Source organism: Myiozetetes cayanensis, unplaced genomic scaffold (genome assembly GCF_022539395.1).
Source record: "Myiozetetes cayanensis isolate MyiCay16 unplaced genomic scaffold, myiCay2020 scf1, whole genome shotgun sequence".
NCBI classification, from domain to species: domain Eukaryota; kingdom Metazoa; phylum Chordata; class Aves; order Passeriformes; family Tyrannidae; genus Myiozetetes; species Myiozetetes cayanensis.
Window position 1 is genome coordinate 111,581,864 of NW_026086604.1, and position 16,624 is coordinate 111,598,487.

The window sequence follows — 16,624 nt, forward strand, 5'->3', positions numbered from 1 at the left end:
TTGTTGCCTTATGCAAGTTGGGCTTTTTATGAACTTATTTTACTTCTTATTATTTTAAAGGCAGCCCCTGGTGGTCTAGTGGTAAAGGCGCCGCGCTATCACCGCGGAGACCCGGGTTCGATTCCCGGTCAGGGCCACTCCCGGGCAGGTGGGGCTCGTTAGCCTTAAAGGCAACCCACCTATGTCCTAAGGACCTCGCTGCCACCATCCAAGCTCGCTTGGCCCCGGCAGATGAACCTTAGGATTAAAGGGTGGGCTCAGTTCCGCGCACACTGTGTCTCACCTAAAAAATCCAATGCACAGGCTGGAAGGTGTAAAGACCTTCCCTGGATCTTCGCTCGCGAAGACTGGCCATTATTTATTATTTATTATTTTAAAAAAAGGACAGCTAAAAAATCACAGTAGATGCTTTCACTGATATGGAGGTTTTCTTTCCTGGTGTGAGCATACTGCTGAGATGCCCTTTTGAAACTTGATATTGTTTGACAGATGATTAGTTAGTTTTACATGATATTACTAGACATTGTTTTACACTTCCTTCTCTAAAGCATGTGAATCACATGAAGTTCAGTAGAGAGTCTCAGGATCTTAGGGCATCCAAAGATGACAGAGGAGTTATGGAATTCATCTCATTCTGTAGTAACTTTCACTTTTATATAGTTGTATATACTTTAAAATTAGGGAACATCAGGCTAAGACTGTCATGTCTGTTTTCCATCATGTTTCTGTCTTTGTGTACCCACTTCTAGGATAGGTTTGTTAATTACAATAGATAGTTTCTTGAATGGGAGTTGCCATTGAAAGTTGAAGTAAATGGCAATACATTACAAAATATTAAGTAATTTATTTCTTGAATGGTGCTACTAATAAATACTGTCTCTTGGATCTGCATGCTGTGCTTTCCTTATTCTCACATCTAGTTGTTTAGTGAGATCTTTGAAAATGTCCTGCAGATTCTTGAAGGTGACTTTGTTAAAGAAAAGATTTTTATTAGAAGAAATTTTATATTTCTTTTAATTGGGTGCAACTACAGCGCTGGAATGTGGTGAAGGAGGGATTTGATAGCTACCTATATAATGTCTCTTTTTGTTCTTGTTATTATTTTATAGATATGGTTTTGGACAACATGATTGCCTCTGGCCAGCTGGATGAATCCATAAGAGAGAATGTGAGAGAGGCTCTCCTAAAAAGGCACCATCATCAGAATGAGAAAAAATTCAGCAGTCGGATTCCTCTGGTTCGGTCTTTTGCAGATATAGGCAAGAAACATTCTGACCCTCACTTGCTTGAACGAAATGGTGAGATAAGTTGTAGCATCCAGTTTGTACTAACCTGCTAAATAGTGTTCTCTCACTGGGAGATGAAGGAAAGCTCAACTGGTAATAGCAGATAAGTGTTTCCTTCTTGATGAGCAGAGAACTAACAATAATGTGGATGGTGTTTCTGGCTATTTTTTAATTTACTTAAATGTTCTACTCCTGCCTGTATACCATAGCATGCATTATTATTTTGCAGTATTAAAATAGACCTACATTGATCCTAATGTTTTTTAGTATATGCTTGTATAAAATGTGCAGTGTTTGAGGAATTTCAGCATTGTGGCATAACTTTATACATGTGTATACAATGGATGCTACTTGCTTATAAAGTCTTTGCACAAGAGATTTACATAGTGATCATATAATGAGTGATGCTGACAATTAATGTATTTTATTCCAGTGTTATTATGTTAATATGGCTAGAAAAAGTCCACCATGCCAATGGTGAAGATAGTACATTTAGCTAAGACACTGTTTATTTTTAACTGGTTTTGTAGAAAAGGATCTAATGGGGAAAAACAATCCCAAACCCAAAAAGAGTATTAGCAATGTTTTTAGAAGCTGCACCACATCTTGTTTTGAACCAATTCCTGAAAATTCATTCTAGACATCCAGTTCCAAACTCCAAATAGCAATATGTACTGCAGAGCACCTTACTAGTATTTCTGTATTTCTGTGACCTCTGTTTCCACCTCTGTTCTTTGTTTTCTTTTACCTTGCATTAACTAAGACACATAAAAGTTTTTTGAGAAACTTAATGAGAACTACAAATTTCATGAAACAATCCTTGAAGGGAACTTTTTTCCTGTTTTGAAAGATGCCTAATTGGATAGAATATGTTTCACTTCGTTAAGTGCTTGTTAGGAGCTACATACGCTGGAGTGCTCTACAGCAAATGCCCAAGATTACTGATACTTTTTGTTAGCCAGGGAGTATATATGATGTATGCTTAAGTATTTCTCTGATAGTTTTAGAATTGTTTTTTTCAAGAATGAGAATGCACCTAATTTATATGAGTGTATTGTCTTCTCCCAAGTCTCCCGTTTTGTTCAACAAATACGAAAATTTCACACATCGGCTTGGTTTTGGCCATCCTTGAACACCTCTGTTCCAGTTGTAATTCTGAGAATTTTGTATTTGAGGTCTCTTGCTTGTCAGTTACCTTTTGTGCATCACTTCCACTCTCCAGTGCATTTTATTCATTAATTTCGACAGCAGAATATGGGATACATGCCAAAATAAGAAACCAGTATAATATGGTGAACTTTATCTCAACATATACCAACTTACTTTTTTCTTTATAATCCTACAGTGACCCTCTAAACTGGTAAACTAAAAATGCATATATGCGTAGTACTTCTTAGGCTCCTTAGAGGGGTGTGTCTTTTTGGGACATCTCATGGTCATGATTTATCATGGGTATACTGACAGCAATCTAACAATTACTGTAGTGATTAATACAAAATCAACCAGTTTGCTCTGCTGGCCCTGTTTTCTTCACTGCGGTTTTGTGCTTTTAATAGTTGATTTTTGGTTCTTTTGTTCTTGATTTAAATCAAGTTTGTGTCTGTAGGATCCACTCTTTCATTGTTTGGGGGGGAGGGGAATATATGTGACTTTTACCTAGGCATGCTTTTTATCCTTCTTGTAAATTATTCCAGGGTTGTTCAACGTACTGGTCTCAGTAGTGCCTACTATCAATGTGAGAGTAAACATGTCTAGTTTGGTGTTTCCTTGCTTGATGGCGTGGTACATGAAAACAGCATGTTTTGGGTTTCAGGCATTGTAGGAGAAGTAATCAGTAATCTTTTCAAGGAGACTGCCATCCCAGGAAAAGTGTTTTTGGTAAACAGAAGAAATGGTGTCACTAAACCTTCTAATGGAGGTGCTAACATGAGTATCAACAGACCCTTTTCCTGCTTAAGGAAGAACTGAAATCCATTGCAAACTCCTATCTGAGGGAACCATCACAGGAGTATGTTCTCTTCATATGAAATTAGTGGGACATTGAAGCTGGATAGGGCAAAAAAAATAACAGTGGATTTGGATACATGTGTTTGATTTTAGGCATATGGGGCTATTGGTAAGTCATAGCAAGAGGAGATGGAGGAGGGAGTATGTATCTCATTTTTGTGCCCCCTTCAAAAATATACGTTGAGGCTTCAGGTGCCTGGAAAAATTCTTAGTAAAACAACGCTTATGTTGGAAGACAGTTGCATTTAACACAATTGGATATGTTTGATCATGTTCACTTCTTAAAAATAATTTTTTTTTTGTATATAGTGCATGGAATTAACTGAAGTATTTTAATGTTTTGATTGCTAATGATTTTTCAATGTACTTTTTGGATGGCATTAACAGTAGCTGCTGTGCAATTGGGAATAAGAAATTCTTCTAGAAAAAATTAAGAGTCAATTTCAAGAGATAAAAAATAAGGTCTCCCACAGATCTTTGGCATTCTAATTAGTACTTTTCAGTAATTTCTGACTTCTCTAATGTCTGAAATCAGATTTGCTCTTATCTTTTGTCTTACTTGCATGAGTATGACACTTTGGCCTGTAAAGCTTACAATTTGCTATGTAAATTGTTAATGCATATCTGTATCTGTGTGGGTTTGGTTTTTTGTTTTATTTTTTTTTTCAATTTAATATATCCCTTTTGTAAGCCTCATGGTGTTCCATTTGTTTTATCTCAGGGGAAGGCCTTTCAGCCTCCCGCCACTCGTTGCGAACAGGTCTCTCTGGCTCAAATATTTCCCTGAGAGGAGAAAGCCGTTTGTCAGTTCTTCTCAATTACCTTCTTCCTTCTTCAAGAGCTGGAACCCCGGCAGCTTCAAGGTGTACAACCCCCGTAACTACCCCTCAAAACACACCACCCTCCAGTCCTACGTGCAGTCTCCTGCCAACCACAAGTGCCCAGCCAAGTCCACTTCAGGGCAAGGAATTGCTGGTGTCACCTGCCAGTGATGATATTCCCTCAGTAGTAATCCATCCACCCAAGGAGGACTTAGAATTGCAGGAAAGCCAGGAAAAGAAGACAGAGGAAAATATTGGCAAAACACCAGGCAACTACTGAAATTTAAGCTGTCCATGTGTGGTGCTCTCTGCATCTGGATCACTTGCATTGCGGTGTTTTTGGCACATAACTTGGGCACAAAGGAATATGATAACTATTACCTCTGCCTGCATGTTTATTTCTTCTCAGTTGTGACTGTTTTCTTGTTTGGCATTTTTAACTTTTTAGCTTTTAACTAAAGCAAGCAAAAAATTCGTTAATTAACATTCATTTGTATAATTAAAAAGTAATATGGCTTTAAAATCTAATATATAAGCAAAATGTCAAAAATGGTGGCCTTTTCCTTTCACTCACCTACAGTCCATATCTGATTTTGCTTCAGTTTTATCAGTAATTGAGTTAATATTTTAAAGCAGTGTTTGTTATCCTGAGAAAGGTACAGCTAAAGGCATGGTGAAGTATTAAGAGATGATATGAAAAGAATTAGGAAGGATGCTATTATCAGTGGTGTTCATAGTTAGTTGTATAATGAAGTGTTCAAGCAGTTTTATTTTTACTTTTGTGGTTTTAAAGGCCATGGCTGTTAAAACCAGTTATGATGAAATTTTCAGGGACAATTCACCTACAGCTGTTTCCAGATAACTCTCCATTAATGGATTGCTTCAGCATCAGACACTCAATTAGTGTTTTGTTGTGTTTGATATGCAAAATTGGAGAAGGTAGTTAAGAGTTTGTAGGTTGGAGCTCAGTAATTTTTTTATTTTTTTGTGTCTTGCAAGGCTTTGTTCTTTATATGTAAAAAGGTGTAGAGATGTATAGATTAGTTGAAAGAAACTGTCAGAACATGCCATCCTTTCTTGAATTGTTTTTAGTAGAAGTTTCATCACTCATGCATTCTGCATATGTACTCTTAGACTTGCTTTACTTTTGCAGAATTATTACCTAGGTAGAGACTTCAAGATTCTTCTAGGGAGATCATGTCTTTGAGGGAGGGATCATCTTTCTTTTCAGCCTTCAACCTCCTCCTGCCTTTTTTTTCTTCCTCTTCTCAGAAATTTGTCTTAGCAAAACCTAGCGTATAGGTTTGTTTGCTTTAGACCTGTGGGGGGGGCGGGGGGGGATAGGGGCTGATTTCACACAGGTCTTCCATCAGTGAGGCTTTTCTTGGCTTCTTCCTCGCTTGTTTAATAAATAAGAACACACTGTTACATATAGCAGCGAAAAATGCTGATGAAGAAAAGGCTGGGGTTCTCTGCCTTTCACATTTGGCAACCAAGTCACTGAAAAGGAAAGAACAAACTGTGTCATAAACTGTTATCTTCAGATGAAGTATAGGGGCCTTGTCATTACTTAAATTCAGAAAAGCAAACAAAAACCTCTTTCTCTGACTTCCTTACGGGATATTAAGAGCGTTCACGTGAAGATTATTCTCTCATGGGTCATCTTCCAAAGGTAATTAGAAACCAGAAGTAAAGTAACAGCTGTAATTGGTTTTCCAGTTCTCATTTATCTGACAGGAATGACAGCGTGCCAGACCCAAGGTCTTTAGAACACAAGAGAAGACAAACAAGTGAAGATCAAGTACTTGATGCTATTATTATCAACTCTAATAAAGCTTTCCACCAGAATTTCCAAATCACATTCAAATTGCTTTTGTTCCTCAAGGAAAATGTTTTTCATAAAGGAAAAATCTGAAAGGGATGGTTTTCCAGTTAATCATAAGTAGAAGTCTTTTCAGAGAATGTTAAACACCAAAGATGATGGAAGACATTTTTGGTTTCTGGGGTTTTCCCCCTTTTTTTAATTCAAGTAATCATCTGACCACAGAAAGACACTTTTTCCTTAGAGATGCCTTTGAAGACATTCTCAGACTATGACTTCAAAGCTGCAACTGGACTAATCGTTTTCTTGGGAAGCTGAATCAGAAGGAAACCCTGATGAGGAAGTAATGTTCCTGGTGTTAATGAAAAAAAAAAATCTTCCTGCTTCATTCTACTATAGAGTATGGTCTATGTTACCTCTGTAGTAATTCATAATACTGCAATTCGAATACATTTTCCACATCTGTGTGATTACATTGGGTTTGCCTCCTGTGAGCATTAGGAACTGTGTTAATTTTCTAATAGGTGGCTTTCTTCTGTTTAGCGTTCATCTGTCCTTGGCCTTGTGTTCTTCAGACTTTATTTTTTAGTCTTTACTATAAATAGCTTGAAGGTTACTGAACTTAATGTGAGTTACTGTAAAAGGAGGGAAGAGGGACACAACTTCAGTCTACCGCTTAATTTTCATCAACCAGTTACGAGTTCATAGTAAGTCAACCAGATAAAGGGTTCTCTTAATTTTTTTTTTTTTTAATTTTACTATCAGTTGAAGAACTATTGAATAATGAATTGCATTGGTAAGGCTAGGAAGAGAACTATGTCACAGATAAAAATGAACACTGTTAATTCACCAACTTCCGCTGAGCTTTCTTAATGTCTGTGAACAATAGCAAAGCAGCAAATAGGTCTTTTGGTTCACTGATTAAGTGTACTTTAGAACTGAGCAAAATAACATTTAGAACAACTTTGCTCTTAGAATAATTACTTACTGAAAATAGTAATTCAGAAAGGTTTGCATACTTGCTTTCTAATAGTAATTTCAACATTTTTTCACATTAAGGTTGCGTTGGAATTTGATTTTAAAAATTGCTTCTTATTTCCTCAAATATAAACATGATGTGACTTCATATTTAAAAGGTTTTTATTTTGTGATCTTTGTCTATGGAATTATATTGGAACAGTCATGCTTAGGTGTTGAACTCATATCTTCCTCAGCTTCTTATACGAAGCAGAGATGTGAGACAATTGCTAGAAAATGCACATGATCTTTAGTGAAGGTATAGATATAAACACTGTGACTTCAGTGATCTTAAGAGGTTATAATCCAAATTACTCAACACTCAATCCACTGTTGTCTATTGGAGGAGATAGGTGGTACATCTGCCTAATAAAGAACATCCAGAAGAGTACTGTGTGTTTTTAATGATCCCCTGGGTAGCTTGGTAATGATAAATTTCTGTCTCATAGTCTGAAAAGTAGTACTAGGTAGTTGTCCTGTTTGTGTCTACTGAATTGGAGAAGAGAAGGAAATAAGTCCTTTTATTAGTGAGAGATTTGAAGTGTTTCACTGTTAGAGAAGAAAACTTTTATTCAGAATTTCCCTGCAAACATCAGATTGATTGATACGCATAATGAAATGCAGTATCATATGGAAATGCTTGCCCAGGTCTGAAAACCTATGAGCAGTTTTGTCTTGTGAGAGAAGCAGTCTGTCCAACTGCAAGGCCAACAGAAAGAAAAACTATTTACATATGGTTTAAGATCAGACAAATATTCCTGTGTCAGTGCTGAAACTTGTGAGCTTCAACTATGACTGACTGGTTGGAGAAATTTTGAAGGCCAACTTTTCAGCAAAATCAGTATCACTTTAGTACTGAAATAATAAGTGTTTATGCTGATATGTAGAATCCTTATTCTCTGTCCTTGATTCTGTCCCCTTTTTGCTCTAGACTCTGCTTGCTCTAGCTTTCAGTGCATTTCTGAAAAGTGCTGAACGATGCATTACAGCTCATCTTTCATCAGTTACAAACATTTTGAGTTTCCTGTATTACTACTGGAAGAGGGGAAAAAGTAAAAAAAGTTTATATGTATAAACTTCTATATTATGCTGCTTTTCTGTTACAACTGTTTAATATTTATTTCTAGTTCTACAAGCAGTTAAATACTTCGGTCAGCTGATTTCACTTGTGGTTGATGCTGTGATTCTTGTGAATAATGCTTAAATCTTGGAGCAGAAAAGTAGAATTTTTTTGGGCGGGTATTTTTTTTGGTCTAGCTAACTGAACATAGTATTTATAGTGTTAGCTCATTACTTGTGCACGTTAGGATTTATGAAGGAAATTACAACCTATTAATTTCATTTGATTTTTGCTTCAGGAAAAACTACTCATACCACTCATATCCCTATGAACTGTAAGAATGAAAATTAATGTAAAGGCTTGGACCTGCATGTTTTCTCTTGATAAAATGACTCTTGAGAGAGTTTCTTGGAAACAAATATGGGGGGTGAAATGAAGTGAATTCAGTTGTCATTTGAATGCTAAAAAATATCAAAATTGCTAAATTATAAACATGGAAGTATGCAAATAGTTATGTGGCAGTAGTTATGATAGAACAATAGCCCAAAGGTAGCCAGTGAGGATTTAATTTTTTATCTTGACTAGTGTGACACTTGATTTAAATACAAACTTTCTCCTTGCAATACAGTGTTTAGACTTCAGTCTTTGTGTAGATGTGGTTTTGAAAGCATGTGAAAACATGTTCTGTCACCACAGCTGAAAGGTGTAGACAAGCAAGAAGGCCAACTGCACTTCTAGTGCATGTTAAACTGAAAAAATAAAAGCTCTGTAATCCAAAAGGTGGGATTTGGGCTTGGTTATGCATGCCTAGACCAGCTTTTAAATGTTAATTGGGTATAGGGATAACCGTGACGCAACATGGAATACAGTGTGTATGAACACTTGGGTTACATTGACTTTTGCACCCTTTACTGAACCTACAGTTCAGTGCTGCTGGCGTGTAGCAAGCTACATAAGATGGTTTTGTTTTGGTGCAGGTGTTAGAGGGAAGCTGTATGTTGGACTTGAATAACTTCATTGTGCATGCCTCTTCAGCTAAAGTGTGTATTCCATATAGTAATGTCTGGTCAGATGAATAGTAGGAGCTTTGGTCTCTTGATGGAAATGTTGGTTTGCAAATTGTCATGTAGTACACAATTTACTTGTACAGCTTAGTTAGGATATCATTCCTTGTATTTGTAGCCCGAGGCCTGCTGGTGGTTTTTACAATTGCAGTAGCTGCTACACAGCAGACTTGATAGCAGAGGTGTTTGTGTCTGGTGTCCAAGGACTTCTTAGTATGGTGAAGGTGCTATACACTAACTAATATATCAATTAGGATTAAAATCAACAACAGTTTAAATCCATCAACAGTTATTTTTTCTGCAGTTGAAATAGCTCACGTTTTCTGGTGACTGTTCTGCAAATGGCCATCATTTGGGCAGTACTTAATTTTTAAAATTATGTCATTATTTTGACAACACAGTGACTTGTTAATGTTGCATTTATGATACTAATGTAGGACACTTGTACTGAATAACGTGCACATTTGCTTTGAGCAAGCTGCCACATTGAGTTTTGGTAGTGTTGCACACTCAGTTCACTTCATGCACCATTTTGAACTTATTTCCTTTGTTTTAATTTAGGGCTATTAGCATCTCCACAGTCAGCACCTGGAAACTTAGACACTGGGAAAAGTGGAGATGTTAAAGGTACTGGGACAGGAGGAAGCAGAGAAAACAGCACTGTTGATTTTAGTAAGGTAAGGAACATTAAATACCTTCGTGTTTAGCACAAATTAACTATGTAACAAATAATGTGCTGGTTGTAACTTCCCCCGTAGTTACAACTAAGACCTGTACCGGTGTACAAGACATAGGCGCTTAGAGATAACTTGTACATATGAGTGTCAGAATATGGTCTAGGCTAAATATGTCACATGTTTTGAAATTCTTCCCAGTGGGATGGAACGTACTGTTTGATTTTCTCAGTATTTTGGTAATGTAAGAGTGCAGCTGCTGTACTTTCTCATGCAGATGGAGGTATTTTCAGATCTGCTGTTGAGGCTCATGTGAAAAGAATTTTGCAGATTGTGTTGTAACTTTTTTTCCCTTGGAATTTTTTTTTTTTTTTGTGAGGACTTCTTTTAAAGAGGATTTGCTTTGTATGTATTACGAGTTTCTTGTACAAAAGTTACTGTATATCTTAATCATTAGGAACATATAGTATCACTTTCTGAAGGAAACCTTGTAAAAAAATGTACTGTAAATCCCTTGGTTTTCTTTCATAATTTAAACTTGCTGGGCAAGTTCCATTGTGGCTTTTACTATAAAACTTAGTCTGTAATGTCACCTGTGCTGCGAAACACTGTAAGAGGATTGATTTGCCAAGTTAAATAATTATGTATAAGGAGAGCTAATTTCTAGTGTAGTTCTGATCTAATCATGGTAGGTACCATATATTCCTGCTCCTCTGTCACAGTTTTTATATTTTTACTTGGCCTGTCCTTGTGTACACCTGCCTTGTCTCCTGTTGAACAGGAGTCTGCCTCCTGGCACTGTAGTTGTGGCACACTTGGTGTGGGACTCAAGAGGCCATCTGTAAGTTCCTTAGCTAACAATATAACTGGTGCTTGTGTGTGTGTGTGTGAACACAGAGTTCATGTCCTGCACCGCTTTCTGATGCACTTCTGTAATTATGTACAGAAATGGATGTGAAGATTTTCAGCTGTCATATTCTTTATGGATGAAAAGATACACAAATTATTTTTCAAAATTGTGACACATTTGAAATACACAGCTGCGAAATAACTCACTGCATTCTAGAAACCATGTGTAATTACATGAACTCTCTTTAGTTAATTGTGCATAGATTTTGTAATTTATGTCCTATCATGGAATGTTTGTCATTATAATATTAGAAAGGTAATTATGCAGTTTGGAGTCTTCTAGGTTTTAGAAATTCTAACTTAGAGAAAATAGTTTATTGTTATTTGGCTGGCTGGCTGACATTTTCTAAATGTGTTTGTCTTTTCTGTACCGTGGGATACTTAATTTGCTTTTTAATATTTCTTTGTAGCGTAAATGTCTAGTAAATACTGATAAACATAATTATGTTACAAAATTTCTGCTAAAAAATGTAAGGGAATAAACACTTGTTTCATCTTTGTATGAATAGGTTGATATGAACTTCATGAGGAAAATTCCTTCAGGAGCAGAAGCATCAAATGTGTTAGTGGGAGAAGTAGATTTTTTAGAAAGACCCATTATTGCTTTTGTGAGGCTCTCCCCTGCTGTGCTTCTCTCGGGTCTCACAGAGGTTCCAGTTCCTACACGGTAAATGAATGCCTGTAAAGTCTGGCTTTACTTATGCAATAAGATAGTAATATTTAAGATCTCAAGTAGTTGCAAGTTTATATATATACTGTATTAAGCTCAAGAAGTGTAGAGTTTTGTTTAACATTATGCCAGTCATTTGTTGCAAAATTTGAATGAATGAGTTCTGCCATAAAGTTCTCTAAATGCTTAAAATATATGTTATGATGCTCTTTTAAGCAAGTGCAGGAGTTGAAACTGATACATGACTTGGAGTAAAAGCAATGAGTCTTCTAAACTTGTGTTGCCATTTTAAAGATGGGAATGAAGATTGTTATAATTCCCTTCAGTGTGACACAGCTTGTCACTGGGGAAGAGCCCATTAAGTCTGAAAGACTGTCTAACCTAAATCTCTGCTTTTTCTATACAAATACTGTGAATATGAATAACACAGGTGGTAGAAAGACCTTTTTTTTTTTGTATCGTGTGCTCGATCAAGGGTTGGACTTGATGATCTCAGAGGTCCTTTCCAACCCATCTGATTCTATGATTCTATTCTATGATTCAAATCTGCATGACACTAGAGTAAGCAATCTGCAACTAAATCCGTTGGGGTGATTTTCAGTCTGCAGTGTGCCATCCAACCTGGTGCACCCACCCCTCTACTCCCCCAGAATCATGGGTCTCGCCAGTATGCTGTGGGTATGTTTACTACAGATGTTCAGAATATCAAAATGCTGGTCCCGTGATAAAAGTAGCAGATGATTTCGTCATCCATCATGGAGGACACTTGATTTTCTGTGCGCGTCGGTGTATTGGGCTGCTTATGTGGTGTTTGGCATGCATTTGTACATTCGTGTTGTTTGGTGGGGGTTTTTTAGTGTTTATCTTTGTAATTTTCAACTTACTCTTTTGAAAGGCAAAAATATACGTAAGAATTTTTAGAGGATAGTTGACATTAGTACTCATGCTTATTGGGAAATTCCAAAATTTCTACATACAAATTATTGTAGTAATGTAGCTAAAATTATTCTGTTCCTAAGTTTTTAGAATGGTATAGACTTCCATATTTGGAATAGCATACTTGGATCCTGAAGATGCAGTCTCAGTTTCAGTTAGGGGAGTAAATTTGCAAAGGAGACATAGAATTGAGCTTTTTTTACTGTGGGGTAAAAGAAGATGCTACTTTCTTTCAAGTGCGTCGTGTTTAGGAACTTCATTTTCATGGATTATAGGAAGAAGGACTTGAAACAAATGATTGAGGTTTACTCTTTGGTTTGTATCCTTTTGAATTCATAAGATGCTATTTGTCTTCAAGGTTTTGGTGGAGTTTTTTGTTTGTTTTGGTTTTTAATAAAAAAATAATTGCAGTAACTTACTGGGGTTGGAAATGGAGACTGCCTCTTAACATATGTGTTAGGCTTACTTAAGAAGATTTTTGGAATAATTTTGGTTCAGATTTGAATTCCTTCCTATAATGTCTTTGAGATGAGTTTTTTAAGTGTTGCAGCAGTCTTTTAAGATCTGAAATGGTGAAAATGGTATTTTTCTTTCACCACTAAATTTTCCTTAAACATTAGTTTGAAAGGTAATGCAAGATGAGTCAGCCATATTCATCCCTATTGCTTTCTCCACAGGTTTTTGTTTTTATTGCTGGGACCAGTTGGAAAAGCTCCACAGTACCATGAAATTGGAAGATCAATAGCAACACTTATGACAGATGATGTGAGTGATGTATTTTAAATGCTTGTAGGTAAAGTCTAGAATAGTGTATTTACCACCTGATTTCAATAAATGATTTTGGAGTGATAGTTTAAAGAAAAATTCCCCTCAAAATGGTTAAATGAATAACGGTTAATTATTTCTTATGTTGGTGAAGTAGATAATGGTAGATTAACTTTCCCCTTTGTCTGTCTTGAAGAAATCCTAAATGTATTTCTGAAAAAGTTATTTTGGCTTTGGTGTACAGATTGCATTTTTGTATTAAATTGGTTAACAGAAAGACTAGATAGAACTGTTTTTGATATGAATCACTGTATGTCAAAAAGGATGCAACGAACTGTGTAAGTGTTCAGGACAGAAAGTTTTAAGAATGTATGCAGTGGAGTCATCACAGGTATGTTTTTATCTAAGCAAGGTCAAATATTTAAAATTAGAACTTTTCTAGCCATTTGAAGTCATATATTTAGAGCCCTATTGGTTTTAAAGGCCACAGGGGAATTGGAACTTTTTAAGATTGTTACCGTCTTACTGAGCAGAATTAGGATGCTTTAATTTTGGCTTCACATTGAGCGCCCCCTACTGAATTGCTGATAATTTTTAGGGTTATCTAGCAGAAATTCAGGTACCTTTTACTCTAGAACAATTTGAAGTTTGGTAATGTAAAAGAAAAACTTGTCACTTTGCAGCTGAGTAACCAGCCTGTGAATACAGTATTTGTTCAGTGTGAGAACTGAATATTGAAAGCTTTAGTTGCAGGTTCTGATTTTTTAGGTAGGCTGATCTGATTTTTAGGAATGCTGTAGATCACTGAAATAGAAAAAAATATGAATTATTTGGTTGTCTAAAAAGACCTAAATAGACTTACAAGATCTAATTTGAGAACAGATGATTTAATGTTCAGGTAGTTAGAGACAAACAGTTCTGGTTTCAAGTGTACAGAAGCAATTTAGGATCATCTTCTGCAGACAGTTTTTTAATAGCAAAATTAGCATATTCTCTTCTCTCTGTGTATAAAATACATCTTGGGATGCAGAGACTGTTTTTTTATTTTATACTGCCTGTTTGTCAATTCAGAGTTTTCTGTTGTCATCTGTAAAACAGTGCAGTGGTTTTTTTGAATAGTTGGAGGATTGTTTTCATGTGCTTTTTAAGTAGTCTATTAAACTTAATTAAACTAGATGTATACAAGTGAAGTTCTTATTCTTAATAAAAACTTATGTTTTAGTTTGAAGCTTATTTGAAGTATTTTCTGTCCTGATTTGGCACAGCACAGTGGTACAGTGGCTGTAGGGCAGAATTATTCAGGCAATAGTATGTGAATTTGATATCCTAAAAATTGAAGATTAACTTTTTATTTAATTTTAAAAATGAACTCAGTATTCCTTCTGAGTCTGAAGATAAAACTGCTTCATTTTATGGTCCATAGGAATGTGCATACAGGTAGCTTTTAATGCAAAAGTATGCAAGGAAAGCAAAAGCCTAATTTTTCAGGGCCTATATTTTCCAGGCCTTTTCAAAAATAATGACGTGTAATCATTATATAATGATAATCAGTTACTCTTTCAGAAAAATAAAATAAAAATGAATGTTGAGTACTTTCTTCTTGTAGGTTTTCCATGATGTTGCCTATAAAGCAAAAGACCGCAATGATTTGTTGTCCGGAATTGATGAATTTTTAGACCAAGTGACAGTCCTGCCTCCAGGAGAGTGGGATCCATCTATACGAATTGAGCCGCCAAAAAGTGTTCCTTCCCAGGTAAAAGAAAAAAAAAAGCCCAGTCTTTCTTGTAGTGAGGGGGCCAAAACTGAACACAGGATTTGAGCTGCCAAGTACAGAGGGACAAGCACTGCTCTAGTCCTGCTGACCACACTGTTCTTGATACAGGCAAAGATGTCATTGGCCATTCTGGCCACCTGGGCACACTGTTGGCTGATACCCAGTTGGCTGAAAACCATCAGGAAAGTCCCTCCATCCATTTTGCAAGAAAAAGTGGGTTGTCAATTTAAGTTTGCTGCTATGCTGTTAATTAAATTTTATTTACTATATTTCCTTCTGATGTACTGGGGTGAGTTCATGTGAGAACTAGGAGAATTGGTCAGAAATTGTACCTGAGTTCATATTATAAATTTTGCTACCAGTCCAGCAGTGATTGGCAAGAATATTTTTTTCTTATAAAAACTGTTTGCATGCAGCTTTGATTGAAATGCCTTAATGTATTTTGTCTATCATAAAGGGTTCACAGAATATTTATGAAATAGATAAAAACTGATCATAGCACACAGTCGTGATGATACAGGCTTAGAATGAGAGCCAGGAAAAGTGAGTCCTCAGGCAGACTCTATCTTCTTCTCCCTCTTTACAGGTTAGGGGAATTTGGGCTGACAGGATCAAAAGCAAGGGAGAGACCAGTGCTCTTGGTGCAGAAGGTTGAGTCCACTGGTGGTTTGGTGGAGCAGCTGGAATAGAAGAGGGTGAAAGTGCAGCAGTGCAGTTTATTCATGAATTGCCTATGAGGCTACCATGTAACTTTATTCCAAAATAAGCGGGGCTCAGGGTTTTTGGAAGAAAGTTGGTGAGCAGCCTGCTGGGCAGGGGAGTGAGTTCTCATTTATGCTTCAGTTAAAAACTGTGTGTGTCATAAAGTGAGGTCAGTTTCTACTAGAGGTTTCTGCTCTGGAAATAGCTGAGAAAAAGTATCTCAATATTTGTGGGCCTCATGGTTGAGCCTCTACTGTGTCTTGAAAGCTAGGCTTTGTTTTATCATGTTTCAGGAAACTATTTCTCCCAGAAAGAGGGAAGATTTAATACTGTTGTGCAAGGTGTACTAGTAAGATCTTTTGGGGAGTGTTCTACAGTTCTAGTTGTCTGTACTCAACAAAAGATGAAGTTGGCAAGTGGAGGACTGCTGATAATCTGAGAATATCAAAAAAGGTTTGGAAGGCATAGTGTCTCTGCGTGCTGTCTTTTAACTATACTTTTTAGTCTCAAAGAATCTCTTTTCTTTTTTTTCCCCTGCCTTTTCTGTAGGAGAAAAGGAAGGCACCTAAATTTCCAAATGGATCTACTCCTATAGGAGAGACTCTCAAAGAAGAAGGCCATCATGCTGGACCTGAGCTTCAGAGAACTGGAAGGTGTGTTCACTTCCCTAAATGCTAGCTACCATAAAGAAATAAAAGTGATAAATTTTCATCTTAATGATTGACATTTGAACATAAAAAAATCATGCTATAAGTGTCAGAGTGTATCCTTTGTCCTTTTCAAGTGTTGGATTCTTGCCTATAAATGCCAATCTGCTGAAGTATTTTCAAGCCTATGGCAATGTTTCTCAACACATTTGCGAAGGATTTCACATAAGATGCTGCCTAATTTAACTAACTGACTTCTAAGAGTTGGGTTTTAATTTTTAATCTTCAAGAGCATGCAATTATCATAATTACTGCAGGAATATGCAATTTTAAGTATTGGGCTAGGTACTAAAAATTTCCATTAATGCAAATTTGTTTTATTTAACATGTATTAAATGGAACAACAAGAAACATAAAGTGGCAAAAAGTACTTTGGTATTGGTTAGCTTTGGGTTTTGGTCAGGTTTCTT

The 16,624-nt window shown here is 36.4% G+C and overlaps 1 protein-coding gene across 6 annotated transcripts in view; it reads left to right on the top strand.

The window, feature by feature from the left end:
- SLC4A7 (solute carrier family 4 member 7) overlaps nucleotides 1-16,624 on the top strand; it is a 155,323-nt gene that overhangs the window by 117,616 nt on the left and 21,083 nt on the right. For 4 of the 6 annotated variants that reach the window (XM_050319107.1, XM_050319116.1, XM_050319091.1 and 1 more), the window contains 7 exons: nucleotides 1,110-1,298; nucleotides 9,639-9,754; nucleotides 10,533-10,592; nucleotides 11,170-11,327; nucleotides 12,944-13,031; nucleotides 14,638-14,784; nucleotides 16,057-16,160. In XM_050319107.1, coding sequence (XP_050175064.1) covers nucleotides 1,110-1,298; nucleotides 9,639-9,754; nucleotides 10,533-10,592; nucleotides 11,170-11,327; nucleotides 12,944-13,031; nucleotides 14,638-14,784; nucleotides 16,057-16,160 — 862 coding nt within the window. Of the gene's footprint in view, nucleotides 1-1,109; nucleotides 1,299-4,014; nucleotides 4,384-9,638; nucleotides 9,755-10,532; nucleotides 10,593-11,169; nucleotides 11,328-12,943; nucleotides 13,032-14,637; nucleotides 14,785-16,056; nucleotides 16,161-16,624 lie in introns of all 6 variants that reach the window. The other 2 variants (XM_050319132.1, XM_050319124.1) reach the window with 2 other exon arrangements.